This window comes from Lissotriton helveticus, chromosome 4_2 (assembly GCF_964261635.1).
Source record: "Lissotriton helveticus chromosome 4_2, aLisHel1.1, whole genome shotgun sequence".
NCBI lineage: Eukaryota > Metazoa > Chordata > Amphibia > Caudata > Salamandridae > Lissotriton > Lissotriton helveticus.
The window spans coordinates 115,753,093-115,767,428 of NC_136064.1; the positions used below are offsets into that span (position 1 = coordinate 115,753,093).

The window sequence follows — 14,336 nt, forward strand, 5'->3', positions numbered from 1 at the left end:
GATGCACTGACCAGACACTGTCATCCTCCTCGCAGAGAATTCAGCTCCAGTGTTTCTGACGCCCCTTGCGGGGTGTTAGAGATCGAGACCCGGAAAGAGATTCCAACCTCACTCATTCTAAGGTATGGAATGGACTAGAAACTAGAGGGGCTTTTGGCAAATCTTGGCAACTATAGCTAAACTAGGCGATAGCTAAACAGCACCTACTTCTTCCCTCATAGTACACTTAGCTTAGGTACAATGGGGAGGGTTATTTTAGAAGCACCAGAGGAGTATTTTAGCCTGTGTTATTTTATGTATGTATTTTTATGAATATATGTCATAGCTACAAGTCATGCTCTTGCAGTATTATTTCATCTTACTGCTAACGCTGTACGTATTATACTTCGCATTCTGTATTACGATTGTAGCGGTTCATATCTCTTGCATGAGAAATAAGATTGTTCAATAAACCATTTTTATTGAAACGCCCGTCTCCCTATTTCTGTGCAAACTCTGTAGAAACGAAGCATGCACGATTGAATGAGTGAAATGGTTATCTGTTGTTTCCACAATTCTGAGATTGTTCCGACTCTAAGGGAAACAAAGTTGTCATGTTTATGCGGTTGTCAGAAACGAAACCCTTCTTGTTCATTTGAGAAGTTTCTAGTGACCTCTGAGTTAGCTGGCACACACAAGTAATTAAGTTTAATGTACTCGATAGAGACATACTGACCTCAGTCCTATGTCAAAACTATAGTGTATATTATTCCAATGTGCAGAGCCTCTCAGGGATATAGGAACTACACTACACTCCCATCCCTCCAATATGGCCGACTTCCATAACTCGTCCATGACTTAAAAGGAAGCCCAGCCAAAGCCCCTCCGTTTACCAAAAGCCACCAACCGAAAAATGAAGCCAGCTACAACAGGTCAGTGAGGCGTGGGAAACTATACTGTGGAGAGGAAGACCTGGGCTCAGAGTAATGAGGAGTGCCAGTAAGTAATGTAAGGAAGATGATCACTGTTGGTCCTACTGGTGTCACACCACACACATCTCAATGAACATTTCACATACATTTACTCCACTTTCAATTACTTCTATCGCTTCTACTGTGGCCTAGCAAGGCTACATAAAACAGACTCTTCTGTGGCTATGCCCTAGTTGACTCTCTGGAAAATCCTCCATCATACGTGCTGATTGAATGTGCTTAAAATGTTGATTGTTTGCAGATAACAACGGCCATGAAACCCCTAGCAGTGACTCTTCAGCTTCCAATCTCTGTGATCCTCTCCTCCTCCTCAACAGTTTACTATGCTTGCAAAGCATCGCTTGTTGTCCACTGTCAGTCATGCTCAGTTTGCTGTTTGTGTGCTGGTTGTAAATGCTGCTTTGATACTTAAGAACATGTTTATATATAAATAATTAAAGATTAATTTCACTCTTAAGCTTGTTGGTTGTTACTTTTTGTACCACGTCAACTGCTATCCTGTTATCCCCTCATGTTTTTGCCTGTCATTTTACTTTCTTCTCAAATCTATTGCCTCGCCCTCTAACTCAACCATCCTGTTTGTCGTCTTGTTCCCTCAGGCACCTCACATCTTTAGGACTCACAGGGTCCATTGGAGCACCGCAGGCGTGAAGACGCTCTTCCACCATGGGGAACTACTGCATGACTATGGTCAATGAGACTCCGAACATCTTTAGCTTCGGCTTTGGCTATCTGGGCAGTGAGTGGAATATTCAGGTGAGTTTGGCCATAATGTACTGACACGTTTTCCTGTAGACACAGAGTCCTGTTCTTTGATGGGTCAGACCCTATGTCCCTGGTATGTGATTGTGCTTTCCAAAAATACGCATAACATGACATATCCCAGAGGCTCACATTTGTGGCCTTGGCAGAAATCTCATCCAATTGTATGAGAGGACTTGTGATTTCACTCTCTGCTCCATCTTACAATGTTCTTTTCCTGCAGACTTCAACTCCTTCTCCTTTTCTGAAGGATTAGAAGGGCTGTGCAAAAGTTATTTAGCCGTGGAGTACTGTGGAGGTCCCAAGTCTTTAAGTCTGTGAAGTTTGTGGACATTGAACACAATTGTCAGTTGTTAACATACTCTTGAATTTTTGATGAGAGAATATACCTTCTAGTCGCAAATTCAGAATCAGAGAGTTTGTGACTAGAATAATTTTTTATACCTCTGATTCTAGGTCTTATTTTACTCTTATCTTAAATACAAGTTGGTCCCTTCAAGTTACAAAACATGATTCTTTCTCTCAAAGTCCATGTATATTTTTGTGCATGACTTAGCATTACAAGACTGCTTGCTAGTCTACCTAGCCCCCTGTCCTTTGGGCCTTTTGACTAAGCACTCTTTCTCCCCTTGTTGGGCAAAGAGCACATTTTTATACTCTAGAGTTTCAGTGAACCCGCTGAGAGAGTCTGCTGCGCCAAGAGAGCCACTCACAATTGAAGTATTGTATGGCACCCCTTGCCAAAGCACTCCCTCTCCCCTTTTTGGGGAAGGATCCAGTGGAGTCTCAGAGACCCCTCTGAGAAGGTCCACTGCGTAAAGGAAACCTCTCGCAACAGAGATGGGGAAATGATACCACTCCCCCTGGGTTCACAGCTTACTGGACTTTGGGCGCAGCTTTGACTTGCCTACCGGTTTGTGTCTCCGTCACCTTCCCCCTCCTCTTGCCTTGCCATGTCTCTAATCCTACCCTCCTCTTTCCCTCTCCACTCTCTTTCTACTTCCCCTGCTCCTATCCTCCCACTCCCCGGAATATCTCCCCTTGCCTGCTTTCACCACCTAGCCCCCTGTCCTTTTGTGCCCTGTGACTAAGCACTCCTAAGCACTGAGCGACCTCTGACCATGCTCACAGGTAGGTCGCTCCCCACGCCGCCACACGGCTGCCAGCTGCCTTGTACCTGCTCCCTGCCGTCCGCCCTTTCCTGTTCCTTCCCGCCGCTGCATCCCTGCGGCCCTGCCCCCCTGCTCCCCATTGGCCACCCCACTCCTGCCTCCCTGCTGCTCCTCCCTCCCAATACCCCGCTTATAGAGGACGCGCGCAGCGGCCGCACGCAGCGGGCGTGCTGCTGGCTCGCCAAAGGCAAGCCCGTCTGCGCCCGTTAACGCCTGGACCGCGCCCAGCGCCAGAACCCCTGGACCCTGCAAAGGCCCCAACACCATACTCCGCTACGATGCCAGCACCCTCTATGCACTCAATGCCGGACAAAACCACGACTGCTTCCAAGCTGCCCTGAAACGGACTCACGGACCTTTCTCCTGCCATACCTGCAGCTTCACCTGCAACAGAGTCACCAAACCTCCAAGGACTGGACCCAACCACCTCCGCTGCTTACTCTTCAACACCCGCTCCGCACGCAAACATGCCGTCGAGCTCTGGGATCTGCTCGACACCTCCGCCCCAGACGTGGCCTTCCTGACCGAGACCTGGTGGAACAACTCCTCAGCACCATAGCCATCCCGGACGGCACAAGATCACCGGCAGGGATCGTGCCAACGGAATTGGAGGAGGAATAGCCATCGTCCACAAGTCCATGCTCAAGGTCACCACCCATGCTGATGACACCCTCAATACCGCCGAACACCTGCACTTCCCGATCCACACCAACCCCAACACCACCCTCAGAGGAACACTCATCTACAGACTCCCGGACCCCAAGCTCTATTCAGCGACTCCATCGCCGACCTCGCCAGCACCCACACACTCGTCTCCACGGACTACATCCTCCTAGGGGACCATAATTTCCACCTCGAGAACAACAACGCCAACTCCGCCACCCTGATCGCCAACCTCGCCAACCTGGCCTCAGACAACTCGTCACCGCACCCACCCACGCCGCTGGCCACACGCTAGACCCCGTATTCTCCACAGGCACCCACATCACCATCGACCACACCACTGAACTCCACTGGACCGACCACCGCTGCATCCATTTCACCTTCAATAAACCAACCACGCACCACCGCACCCAGCAGCTACCTCGCCGCTGCTGGAGCAAAGTCACCAAAGACCAGCTGATCACCACCCTCGCCCAAAACCCACCCACCGACCCCACCAAAGCAGACACCGCAGCCCGTAACCTCAGACAGTGGATCAATGACTGCGCCAACACCCTTGCCCCACTCAAGAAACCCTCCAACAACCACACCAGCAAGAGAGACACCTGGTTCACCAACGAGCTGCAGACCTCAAAACACGCGTGCAGGAAACTGGAGAAGATATGGCTGCTCGAACGCACTCCGGACAACCGCACAGCCCGCAAGGACGTCACCCGCAGATATCACCAACTCAACAGATTAGCCAAAAAATCTTCCTTCAAAGACCGCCTAGATAACAATGCACACGACAGCAAAGAGCTTTTCAGCATCGTAAAGGAACTCTCCAACCCCAGCGCCAAAGACATACCGCCCTCACAAGAACTGTGCAACTCACTGGCCATCTTCTTCCACAGCAAGATCGCTGACATCCATGACAGCTTCAACAGCATGACCGCCCCGACTACGCCAGACCCCACCACCCCAGTGAACACCACGAGTGCCAACCACCTGACCTCCTGGTCCATCGTCAACGACGACGAGACACGCAAGGTCATGAACTCCATCCACTCAGGATCTCCATCAGACCCGTGCCCACACCACGTATTCAACAAAGCAGACGCTGCCATCGCACCCCAACTACAGAAGGTCATCAACATCTCCTTCAAAACAGCGACATTACCGGAAAGCTGGAAACACGCTCAAATCAACGCCCTCCTCAAGAAGACCAAGGCGGACTTCAAGGACCTCCAGAACTTCCGGCCCATCTCCCTGCTCCCGTTCCCGGCAAAGGTCATTGAGAAAATTGTCAACATGCAACTGGCCCGCCACCTGGAAGACAACATCTTGGACCCGTCCCAGTCTGGGTTCAGACAAAACCACAGCACCGAGACAGCCCTCATCGCCGCCACAGATGACATCAGGCACCAATTAGACAACTGCGAAACTTCAGCTCTTATCCTCCTGGACCTGTCAGCCGCCTTCAACACAGTCTGCCATCGCACTCTAAAGACACGCCTCCTAGAAGCCGGAATCCAGGAGAAGGCCCTTGACTGGACCACGTCCTTCCTCTCCGGCAGAACCCAGAGCGTCCGCCTCCCGCCCTTCGATCTGAGGCCACCGACATCATCTGCGGCGTCCCCCAGGGATCGTCTCTCAGCCTGACGCTGTTCAACGTCTACATGGCTCCCCTCGCACACGTGGCCCGCCAACACAACCTCAATATCATCTCCTACGCTGATGACACCCTGCTCATCCTCTCCCTCACCAAGGACCCGCACACCGCCAAAACCAAACTCCACGAGGGAATGAAGGCCGTCGCCGACTGGATGAGGAACAGCCGTCTGAAGCTGAACTCAGACAAGACGGAGGTACTCATCCTCAGACCCACCCCCTTAGCCTGGGATGACTCCTGGTGGCCTACCACACTGGGAACAGCACCGACACCCACCGACCATGCACGCAACCTAGGATTCATCCTCGACTCCTCCCTCTCCATGTCTAAACAGGTCGACGCCATCTCCTCCTCCTGCTACAACACCCTCTGCATGCTCCAAGGATCTACTAGTAGATCCCAACCGAAACAAGAAGAACGGTGACACAGGCCCTCTTCAGCAGCAGACTAGACTACAGCAATGCACTTTATACAGGAATCCCAGCCAAATACCTTTGACGACTACAACGCATCCAAAACACCTCCGCCCGACTGATCATCAACGTCCCCCGCCACAGCCACATCAGCCCCCACCTGAGAGACCTACACTGGCTCCCGGTCGACAAAAGGATCACCTTCAAGCTCCTCACCCATGCACACAAAGCACTCCACAACGCAGGACCAGCCTACCTGAACAGCAAACTCAGCTTCTACACCCCCACCCGCCAGCTCCGCTCGCCAGCCTCGCCCTCGCCGCTGTTCCCCGCATCCAACAAACAACCTCCAGTGGCAGATCCTTTTCCTACCTTGCCGTCAAGACCTGGAACACCCTCCCTACCCACATACGGCAGACCCAAGACCTACTCGCCTTCAGAAGACTCCTCAAGACCTGGCTCTTCGAGCAGTAGCACCACCCCCTTCCCTCCGAGCCTTGAGACCCTCACGGGTAAGTAGCCCGCTTTACAACTACTATGATTGATTCTCCCCTTTTTAGGGAAAGATCAAAGTTATATACACTGGAGTCTCAGCATACCCGCTGAGAGAGTCCACAGCGCCAAGGGAGCCACTCACAATTGAGGTATGGCATGGCACCTCTTGCCAAAGCACTCCTTCTACCCTTTTTGGGGAAGGATAAAGTAAATAGGCCTTGGAGTCTCAGAGACCCCTCTGAGAGAGTCCACTGCGCTTAGGGAGCCTCTCGCAACAGAGACGGGGAAATTATACCACTCCCCCTTGGGATCACAGCTTCTGGACTTTGGGCGCAGCTTAGACTCGCCTACCAGTTTGTGTCCCTGTCACCCTCCCCCTCCTCTTGCCATGCGTGTCTCTAACCCTCCCCTCCTCTTTCCCTCCTCCACTCTGTCTACTTGCCAGCTTTATCCCCTACCTATATGTTCCTTTTTGTTTGTCTTAACCTTACTTGTAACTAAAATTGCCATGCTCTAATAACTGTGTAACCTTTGTAAAGCAGTAACCTACAATTTATTGTCTGATACCCATCTACCCTTGTAAAGCACTCTGATACCTCCGGGTCTAGCCAGGGCTATATAAAACCTTTTTTAAATAATTAAGGAATGGTGGCCACAGAGGATAAAGAGTGACTTGAGCAAACAGCTTTTTGGCACTATTTTACCTTTAATGTGTTCCTTCGCTAAGAGAGGCTGATATTCTGGCACTGGCTTGATTCAGGAACAATAACACTAAGATATCTCTGTTGTTTTGAGGTGGATGTGAGTTTATCAGCAGACACACAGTGCTTGCATCACCATGTCTGATTCAGAAATGTGGGAGTCAGGAAAAGCAGATCAGAGTGTAGGAAGGTGGAATATGTATGTAATACTTTGAATAACTTTGAATTCCCTATAATAAATCACAAACTCAGCCCAATTTATACAAATAAAGCAGCTTTTTATATACATTTAAACACCTAAACAAAGACAATCAGATGAATATAACAGTAGTTATGAATTGTACAAAGAAAAACAAATCATTGCAATTCAATAGTGCAGAACGTGAACATTGCAGTCAATGGCAAAAAGCACTAGTGACAATTGGCCACTTGCAAGTCAAGTTGCACAGAACACGCTGAGGGCTACGGTGAAGCTGCTCCCAGGACCAGTCCACGACAGTCAGTTGAATGTTACCTGGCTCGTAGGGTCCGGGTGCAGAGTTGCTCTGGCTGTCCATGGTGCTGAAGCAGGAGCTCTGGGGAAGCTGGTTTTACTGCTCAGACAGTGTTGGTGAGGAAACGGATGCAAAAAGTCAACAACAGGACCAGGTTCTGTGGTGTTCCTTCAAGTTGCAGCATATAGTGAATGTAGTGGTGTTCGGAATTGCCACCAAAAAGCCTTGGCAGTGGTAAGATCATTGTGAAGCTATTTTGATGTCCAGATGTCTAGGAGAAAAAGGTAGCCACCAAGAAACTTGCAGGAGGTCAGATCTACGTTTCCTACAATGAACTGGACTATCAAATTTTGAGCGATTCCTTGGTCGATCCGATGCCTAGTGATTCTTTGGTTCTGGAGGTGTGCTTTTACCTGTGGGCTGTAGGGGACTAGCAACATTAGTCCAAGGTAGTCTAGAATTGCCTTTGGCTTTCCAAGGGGTCCCTCTGTTGAGGGGAATCAGTCTTTGGTCCAGAACGAATCGCAGTCATGCAATTGCATGGTGGTTCCCACAGGGTAAGAGTATTATGACTTTGTTTTTTGCAGGTCCTTGTGTCTTGAGTCTCTTCTTTGTCTTTTGTTGAAGTCAAATCAAATCTGATCAGAGGTTCTGGAACAAGGGGTGTTATGCTATGTTATTTGATTCTTGATATAGCACAAGGCTCATCTCCGGAGGCACATCTCAGTGCTGTAGGGTGGACAGTGAGAAAAAGAGGTGGTTTGAACAGCCAGGTTTTTAGGCTTTTCTTAAAGTCCACTAAGCTTGGGCATGTTTTAATGGAAAGAGAATGTTTATTCCAGTGATGTGGGACAAGATAGGAGAGGGCACAGCCTCCATATTTGGTTGAGCGAATATGTCTACAGCATAAGAGAAATAGGTCCCTAGATTGGAGTTTTCTATTTGAAATATAAGGGGGCAGCTTATGCATAGGTATTTTGGTCCTGATTTTGGTAAAGACTTGTATGACAATGTCCTAGCATGGGCCTGTATGGACATCCCTGAACCCTCCCTTAAACAAAGATAGCTGTAGGCCACTGTTAGGATTTGGATCTTTTAATTGAATGATATATGTCAGCAATGTATGAAGGTGACTTTTTTTCAAACTATATGATAGTCTTAGGTTTTTAAGGTTGTCATTCAATATACACAGGCAGTGTATCCATTTCTCCTCCTGCTTTTTTCTTCCATCCAAAAGGTAGCCCTCAGGAGGGTTGACGAGACACCGAGGGGAACCAACAAAGAAAACAAAACAAGCTCAGGCCACTGCCCTTCTTTAGTCGTAGGGGCTGGGGTTTGTCTACCTCAACCCGTGCCTTAATTGTGAAGTGCCTAGGTGAGGGATTATGTGTGCTTAAATTGGTGTAGCTCGTAACCCTGACCACCTACCCTTTAAAGAAAAGAAATGTGCAGCTGGCACTTACCTGAGTCAACAACCCTTCCTGGCCGTGATGAGGGAGATCCAGCCTCCTCTTTCCCATTTGAGTGCTAGTCTATGTCATAGTGCTCTGAGAGCATCTCTCGCAGTCCACGGTCTCCTTCCGCTCTTGTGAACCCTCCACAACCTTTGGGAATTCTTCATCTCTCTCCTCTGCAGTTTTAGACCTCCCATCCTCTTCTCTGGTAGTTCTCTTATGCCACCGCTCCTCCTCCTCTCCGAGCTCCGTCCGCCAACAACCCGTATTTGCATTGGGTGTTGCTTTTTGTTCCTCGCTGATTGCGGTTACATTCTCACAACGTGACTGGTGGTCTAGACCACCTCCTTTACCTCCTGCTCGGCACGTATCCGTCACCATCTTGGATACATCTCTATGCTCACAATCGTCAATGGGGAACTCGTTAGAGTCAGGCAGAGCAATTTAAATAGTGATCTCTTTCAGACAGGAAGCCAATGTAGATCTTCAAGTATGAGGGCTGAAGAGGTTCTAGGGGACAGGCTATTAACCATACTTGCTGCAGTATTTTGAACCACTTGTAATTTTGCCAGAAGGAATTTGCTGGAGGCACAAAACAAAGCATTTCTATAGTCCAGTCTACAAATTATTAGCGGCTGGATAAGAGTCTTTTGTGGGTTCGGTGGTAGCCATCTAAATATTATTTTTTTGCCAACGCATGGTGTCAAACCATGTGCCACATACAGTGGCGATCTGGATTTGCATTGATAGTTGATCGTCTAAGATTATACCTAGATGTTTTGTGGTTCTAGTGAACCGGGGATCAGAGCCCACTTGTGCTGGTCACCCGTCAGCATTCCATATACTTTGCCTAACAATATGATTTCTGTCTTTCCTGCATGAAGTTGGAGGCAATCAGGGGACATCCAAGTAGCAATCTCTTTCACGCAGGTGAGGAATTTTTGTTTAATGCTGTTTATATCTTGGCCAAATGAGATGATCAATTGTGTGTCATCAGCTTATGAACATTTCTTGAACCAATAGGATTTAATGAGTTCCACTTGAATCCTAGATTTAGGGAAGCTAGGGGTTTGGGTGCAATTAGCCAATGGGCTACTAGCCCCTGTAGCTAATCCACCCATGAGGTGACCACATGCTGGAATTTGTGCCACCTTTGCTACCCAGAACCCTCTATTCTGCCACTTTTAAAAATGGCAGACACCTTCTTTGGCTGTACATTCCAGGTAACCCACCCCTAGGAGTATGGCTACCTTTTTGGGGGTGTACAGCTCATGACTACCTAATGTTTCCCACCTGCCTGGGAGCAAATGTGGCCGGGGATAAGGGGAGAGCTGCATCCCCCTGGGAGGCAGCCTGGATGCATATCAGAGGGGGTCAAAGGTTTGAACATCACTGACTGTATGTGCCACTTCATTAGCCAACCTGTTATGGAGGGAGGTGTCACCTTCCCGTCCAGGCCTTTGTTTTTGACTCATGGGGTGGTCATACTTTCTGGCAGGGGGTCAGATACCTGTAAGGTAGCCACTTGGGTACATGCCACTTCAAATCCAACATGGGAATCAAATCAGGTTTGAGGAGACAAGTTGTTTGATACCAAACATGACATATTTCAGTGTGACCATAATGGAGATGGTAACCTCAGCGTCTGCCCGGTGCCAGCCCATGTTATCCTATAACTCCCTGATCATTCAGAGTAGCCCTTAATGGGAAGAGGCTACTATAGGGTCATATAAGCTTGCACGTATATGTTTAACCCTTTAATAATATGCAACCAGCTTCCTGAGTTCAGGAGGCGTACCTTAGGGGTGAATGGCATATATTAAAATATTACTTTCACCTTGCCACACATGGTTAGGGCAAAGTCTAGTTTGAGACATTTGCACTGCTCATGCAGTCTGCAAAAGCAGAACTGTTGTCATCTGTAAACCTGTGTGACTCAGCTTGGCACAATCAGTGCTCCAGGCCCTGGTGACCCCTGTATCTCCCATACTCTAGGTACCACTGGTACCACATACCAGCATCTTATAAGGGGGTTAAAGTAGTTGCCATTTGGGGTTACTAAGTCCCATGTTTCGATTTTAGGGAGAGAACACTGCACTGGGGACTGGGCACGGGATCAAGTGCACTTTCAGAGTCATAACCATCAGCATTGGAGCAAAAAGTGTGGCAGTGACTCTAAAAAAAGGGCGCTTTATCACATGCCCCATCTCCAGACGAAAGGTGATGAGCAACTAGTCCACACCCTAGTAGTTTTCTTAATCTAAGTGGAAAAATCTAGAAAGGCTACGTACTATGGCATGGTCAGTCTCAGATCTGTGTTCCACTGTAAAGTCCATCCCTGTAGGGAAATAAATGGGCCACCTCATCAGTTTTGGGTTCTGCCCTCTCATCTACATCAGCAATCTGAAAGGCCTGTGGTCAGTTTGAACCTTAAAGTGAATCTTAAATGAATATGGTCTCAGCTTCTGCAGGGTCAAAATCACAGGAAATGCTTCTCTCTCAAAGGCACTCTAATGCTGTACTCTAAGGAGCAGTCACTTGCTAATGTAGGCAATTGGCAGTTCCTGGCTTATTTATTTGTGATAAAATTACACCAGTCCCATGTTCAGAAGCATCTGTTTCAACAATAAACTGTTTTAAATAGTCTGGTTCCTTCAAGACAGGTGGTAAGCGTTAAGCCTCTTTCGGGGCGTCAAATGCCTTTTAGTATCCTGTGGTCCAGATGAACTTCTTAGGCTGGTTCCTGGAGTTGATATGAGTGGATGGGGGCATAATGGTCCCAAAACTCTTCACAAAACTCCTGTGGGACCCAATCAAGCTAAAGAGAGCCCTGGCTTGATTCTGGGTCTTGGGAATCTCCCACTCCATAATAGTATTTTGGGTTTGAGAGGTTGCACCTACAAGGTGGCCTAAGCAAACAACTGAACTTTATCTGGCTCTTACCATCCTTGATAGTTAGGTCTGCCTGCTGCAGGGCCTGTTGTGAAACCTGGGCCGATAATCGTGAACATTACCTGTGCCATCTTGCCCCATGGCCCCCTTTTTGCGCACCCATAGGCTGCAGCCGTTTTGATCGACCACGGCCATTTTGTGTTCTGTTGTTCACCCCTGTTTCACCTGCACTTCCTCAAGTATCTCTATAACCTTCTGACCGACTCGGTATTTGTGCTAAGGGTCATAATCTAGCGGACGTGCCCACGTTTGATGTTAGTTTAAGAACGACATTCTATTACCGCTGCAAACCTCTGCATTCCTTGTTCCTCCCCATCCCTATGCATGTAACCAAAGATTGTAGATACCAAAAGGTCCCGCACTAACCTAGTTTATTGCACCCCAAAGAATGCACCTCCCGATGGACAATGGAACTTGTTTTCCTATCAAAAGTAAAGGACGTTAAACCCTGACCAGTCTTACATGATCCCGACCCTGAGGCAATGGCCAGCTGCCTGATAAACATCATATGTCCGACTGTTTATTATTGGGAGGGTACGAACCAACTTGTCGGTAATGAATGGCATCTTGTCCGGGGCGGGGTACCAAGCTTACATGACACCGCTCATAAAGATTGTATTGTCGAAACACTGTATAAAAGCAGCCTGTTGAAGAGTTGAAGTTAGAACACCTCCCTGAGAGACATCCCTGTGTGTGCGGTACACGTGCTCTCCTCTACAGTAAATAAACCTCGTTCTTGCCTTCCAGTTTCCAGCGCCGGCCTCGTTAATTTGATAGACTAAAAAGTGCAGTGACTGAATTTAAACCCCTGCAATCCACCCAGCCCTTATCTCTGGTTTGCCACCATTGGAGAGATGTTTTGGGACAAGAAGTACTTGCCTGTCTCAGAGACTGTCAGAGGGTTCTATCACCCCTAGCATCTTGCTGACCTCCGCTTTGACGCAGACTTCAACTTGGTCAGATAGTCTGGAAATCTTGTTTTTGAAAGGGAGGCTGTCAGCAGTGCCCGCATCATGGACATTAGTCAGTCCAGGGGTCAAAGAAAAGATCCCAGCAAAGTGATTTAGGACTTGCTCGCAAACAGATTGCTATTGTGCAGTAAGGGAGTCTAAAAACACAACACCCTCGACTGAACCATCTTTTGGGTTGTTTGACAGTAGGTCGGGGGAGCATTGTCATTTCAGCTCTGTCTTGATGGGACTTTAAGCAATTTGCATGGAGGACTCCTACGGGTGCCGAAATCTGCTAAGTAGGTGATTTCTCCTTTCTTTGTCACACTGGGATAAGGCCCAGTCCACCTGTCCTCGAGGACACTGAAAGCCGCAGGCTCTAACACCCAAACCAACAGACCCGGTTGGTACTCAACCAGTGCTAACCTTTGGTCATGCCAATGGTGCTTGAATGTGAATGTACCTTAAAAAAGTAAAAACCAAGAGACATTTGACAAACCAGGAACAGTTGGTTTAATTACATGCTATGGCTATGAGCACAGTTAAAGAGTCGAAAAGAAAAGTTTTGTGGGAACCTGTTACCTCCTTGTTTGATGACAGTGCCAGACATTCCTTGCCGATTTCTCCTTTGCAACAAGAAGTTTCCAAGCCTCCATGAAGGTACCTTGATGTTTCGCATTGTCTACTATAATGCATATCGTACATTTGTGTTTTGTACTTAGACAATGGTTTTCTTATATTGTAAGTTTCACATTTTTACATAGCTTCTCAGGTACACCTTGATACAGTTATTAGTCATGTTTATAGTATGTAATATTTATCTTTTTTTTCTCTCTCTTTCATGTTCTCCCTTTTTCTTTTTCTTCTTCTCTCCTTTTAGAATTCTATACACCTTTTTCTTTTCATTCAAGTATTTAAGCTCATTACTATGTACTTGTTTTGCAGATGTATTTTGCTTATTTTGTGTATAATTATTCCAATAAAATTTCTTGAACTTAAAAAAAAAAAAAAAAAAGAGTCGGGGTGTAAGGACAGTCTCAAAGTACATTGGTTCTGAGTGTGATTTATACATTTAATGAAGCATCATAAAAATGTGTATATTCTTATCGGGGAAAAGGAATTTGTTCCTAGTCTTGGAGCCATAAATAATACTACCTGATTTATTTATTTATTTAAGGTTTTAAAAATATTGCTAGCTAGACCCACGGGTATGGGAGCACTTTACAGAGTGATGAGGAAGGCAATAATCATTGGTGCAAGGTTACATACAATGATAAAGTAAGGGAACCAAACTCAGCAGAGGAGGACACAATAATGTACACAAAGATACAATTGTAGTTACTGGAAAGATAGAATTACTCAAATTAGGGCATACAAATTAACAATTGAGGGACCATAAAACGCTGTGAAGGCTGGAACTGAGGTATCGGAGTGCTTTACAGAATCAAGCGCAAGGTTATAATCATATGTTCAGGATTAAATAAAATAAGATAAGGGAAGTAACATTTACAGAGCAGTACACATTTACTGTATATAAGGCTATGGAGATTGGAAAAGTAGTGAAATGAGCATTAAGGGACTCTAAAGAGAAGGACAACACGAACAATAAATGTGTGCACATGGAAAGAAAGGCCAACAGTTTAGTCCTGAGGAAAAGG

General features: G+C 47.2%; 1 protein-coding gene across 1 annotated transcript in view; it reads left to right on the forward strand.

Moving 5' to 3' along the window:
- Positions 1-1,576: 1,576 nt before the first annotated feature.
- LOC144752249 (uncharacterized) overlaps positions 1,577-14,336 on the forward strand; it is a 124,477-nt gene continuing 111,717 nt past the window's right edge. The window contains exon 1 of the mRNA XM_078640255.1: positions 1,577-1,727. Within this exon, the coding sequence (XP_078496381.1) occupies positions 1,638-1,727 (90 nt within the window). The 5' untranslated portion in view covers positions 1,577-1,637. The remainder of the gene's footprint in view (positions 1,728-14,336) is intronic.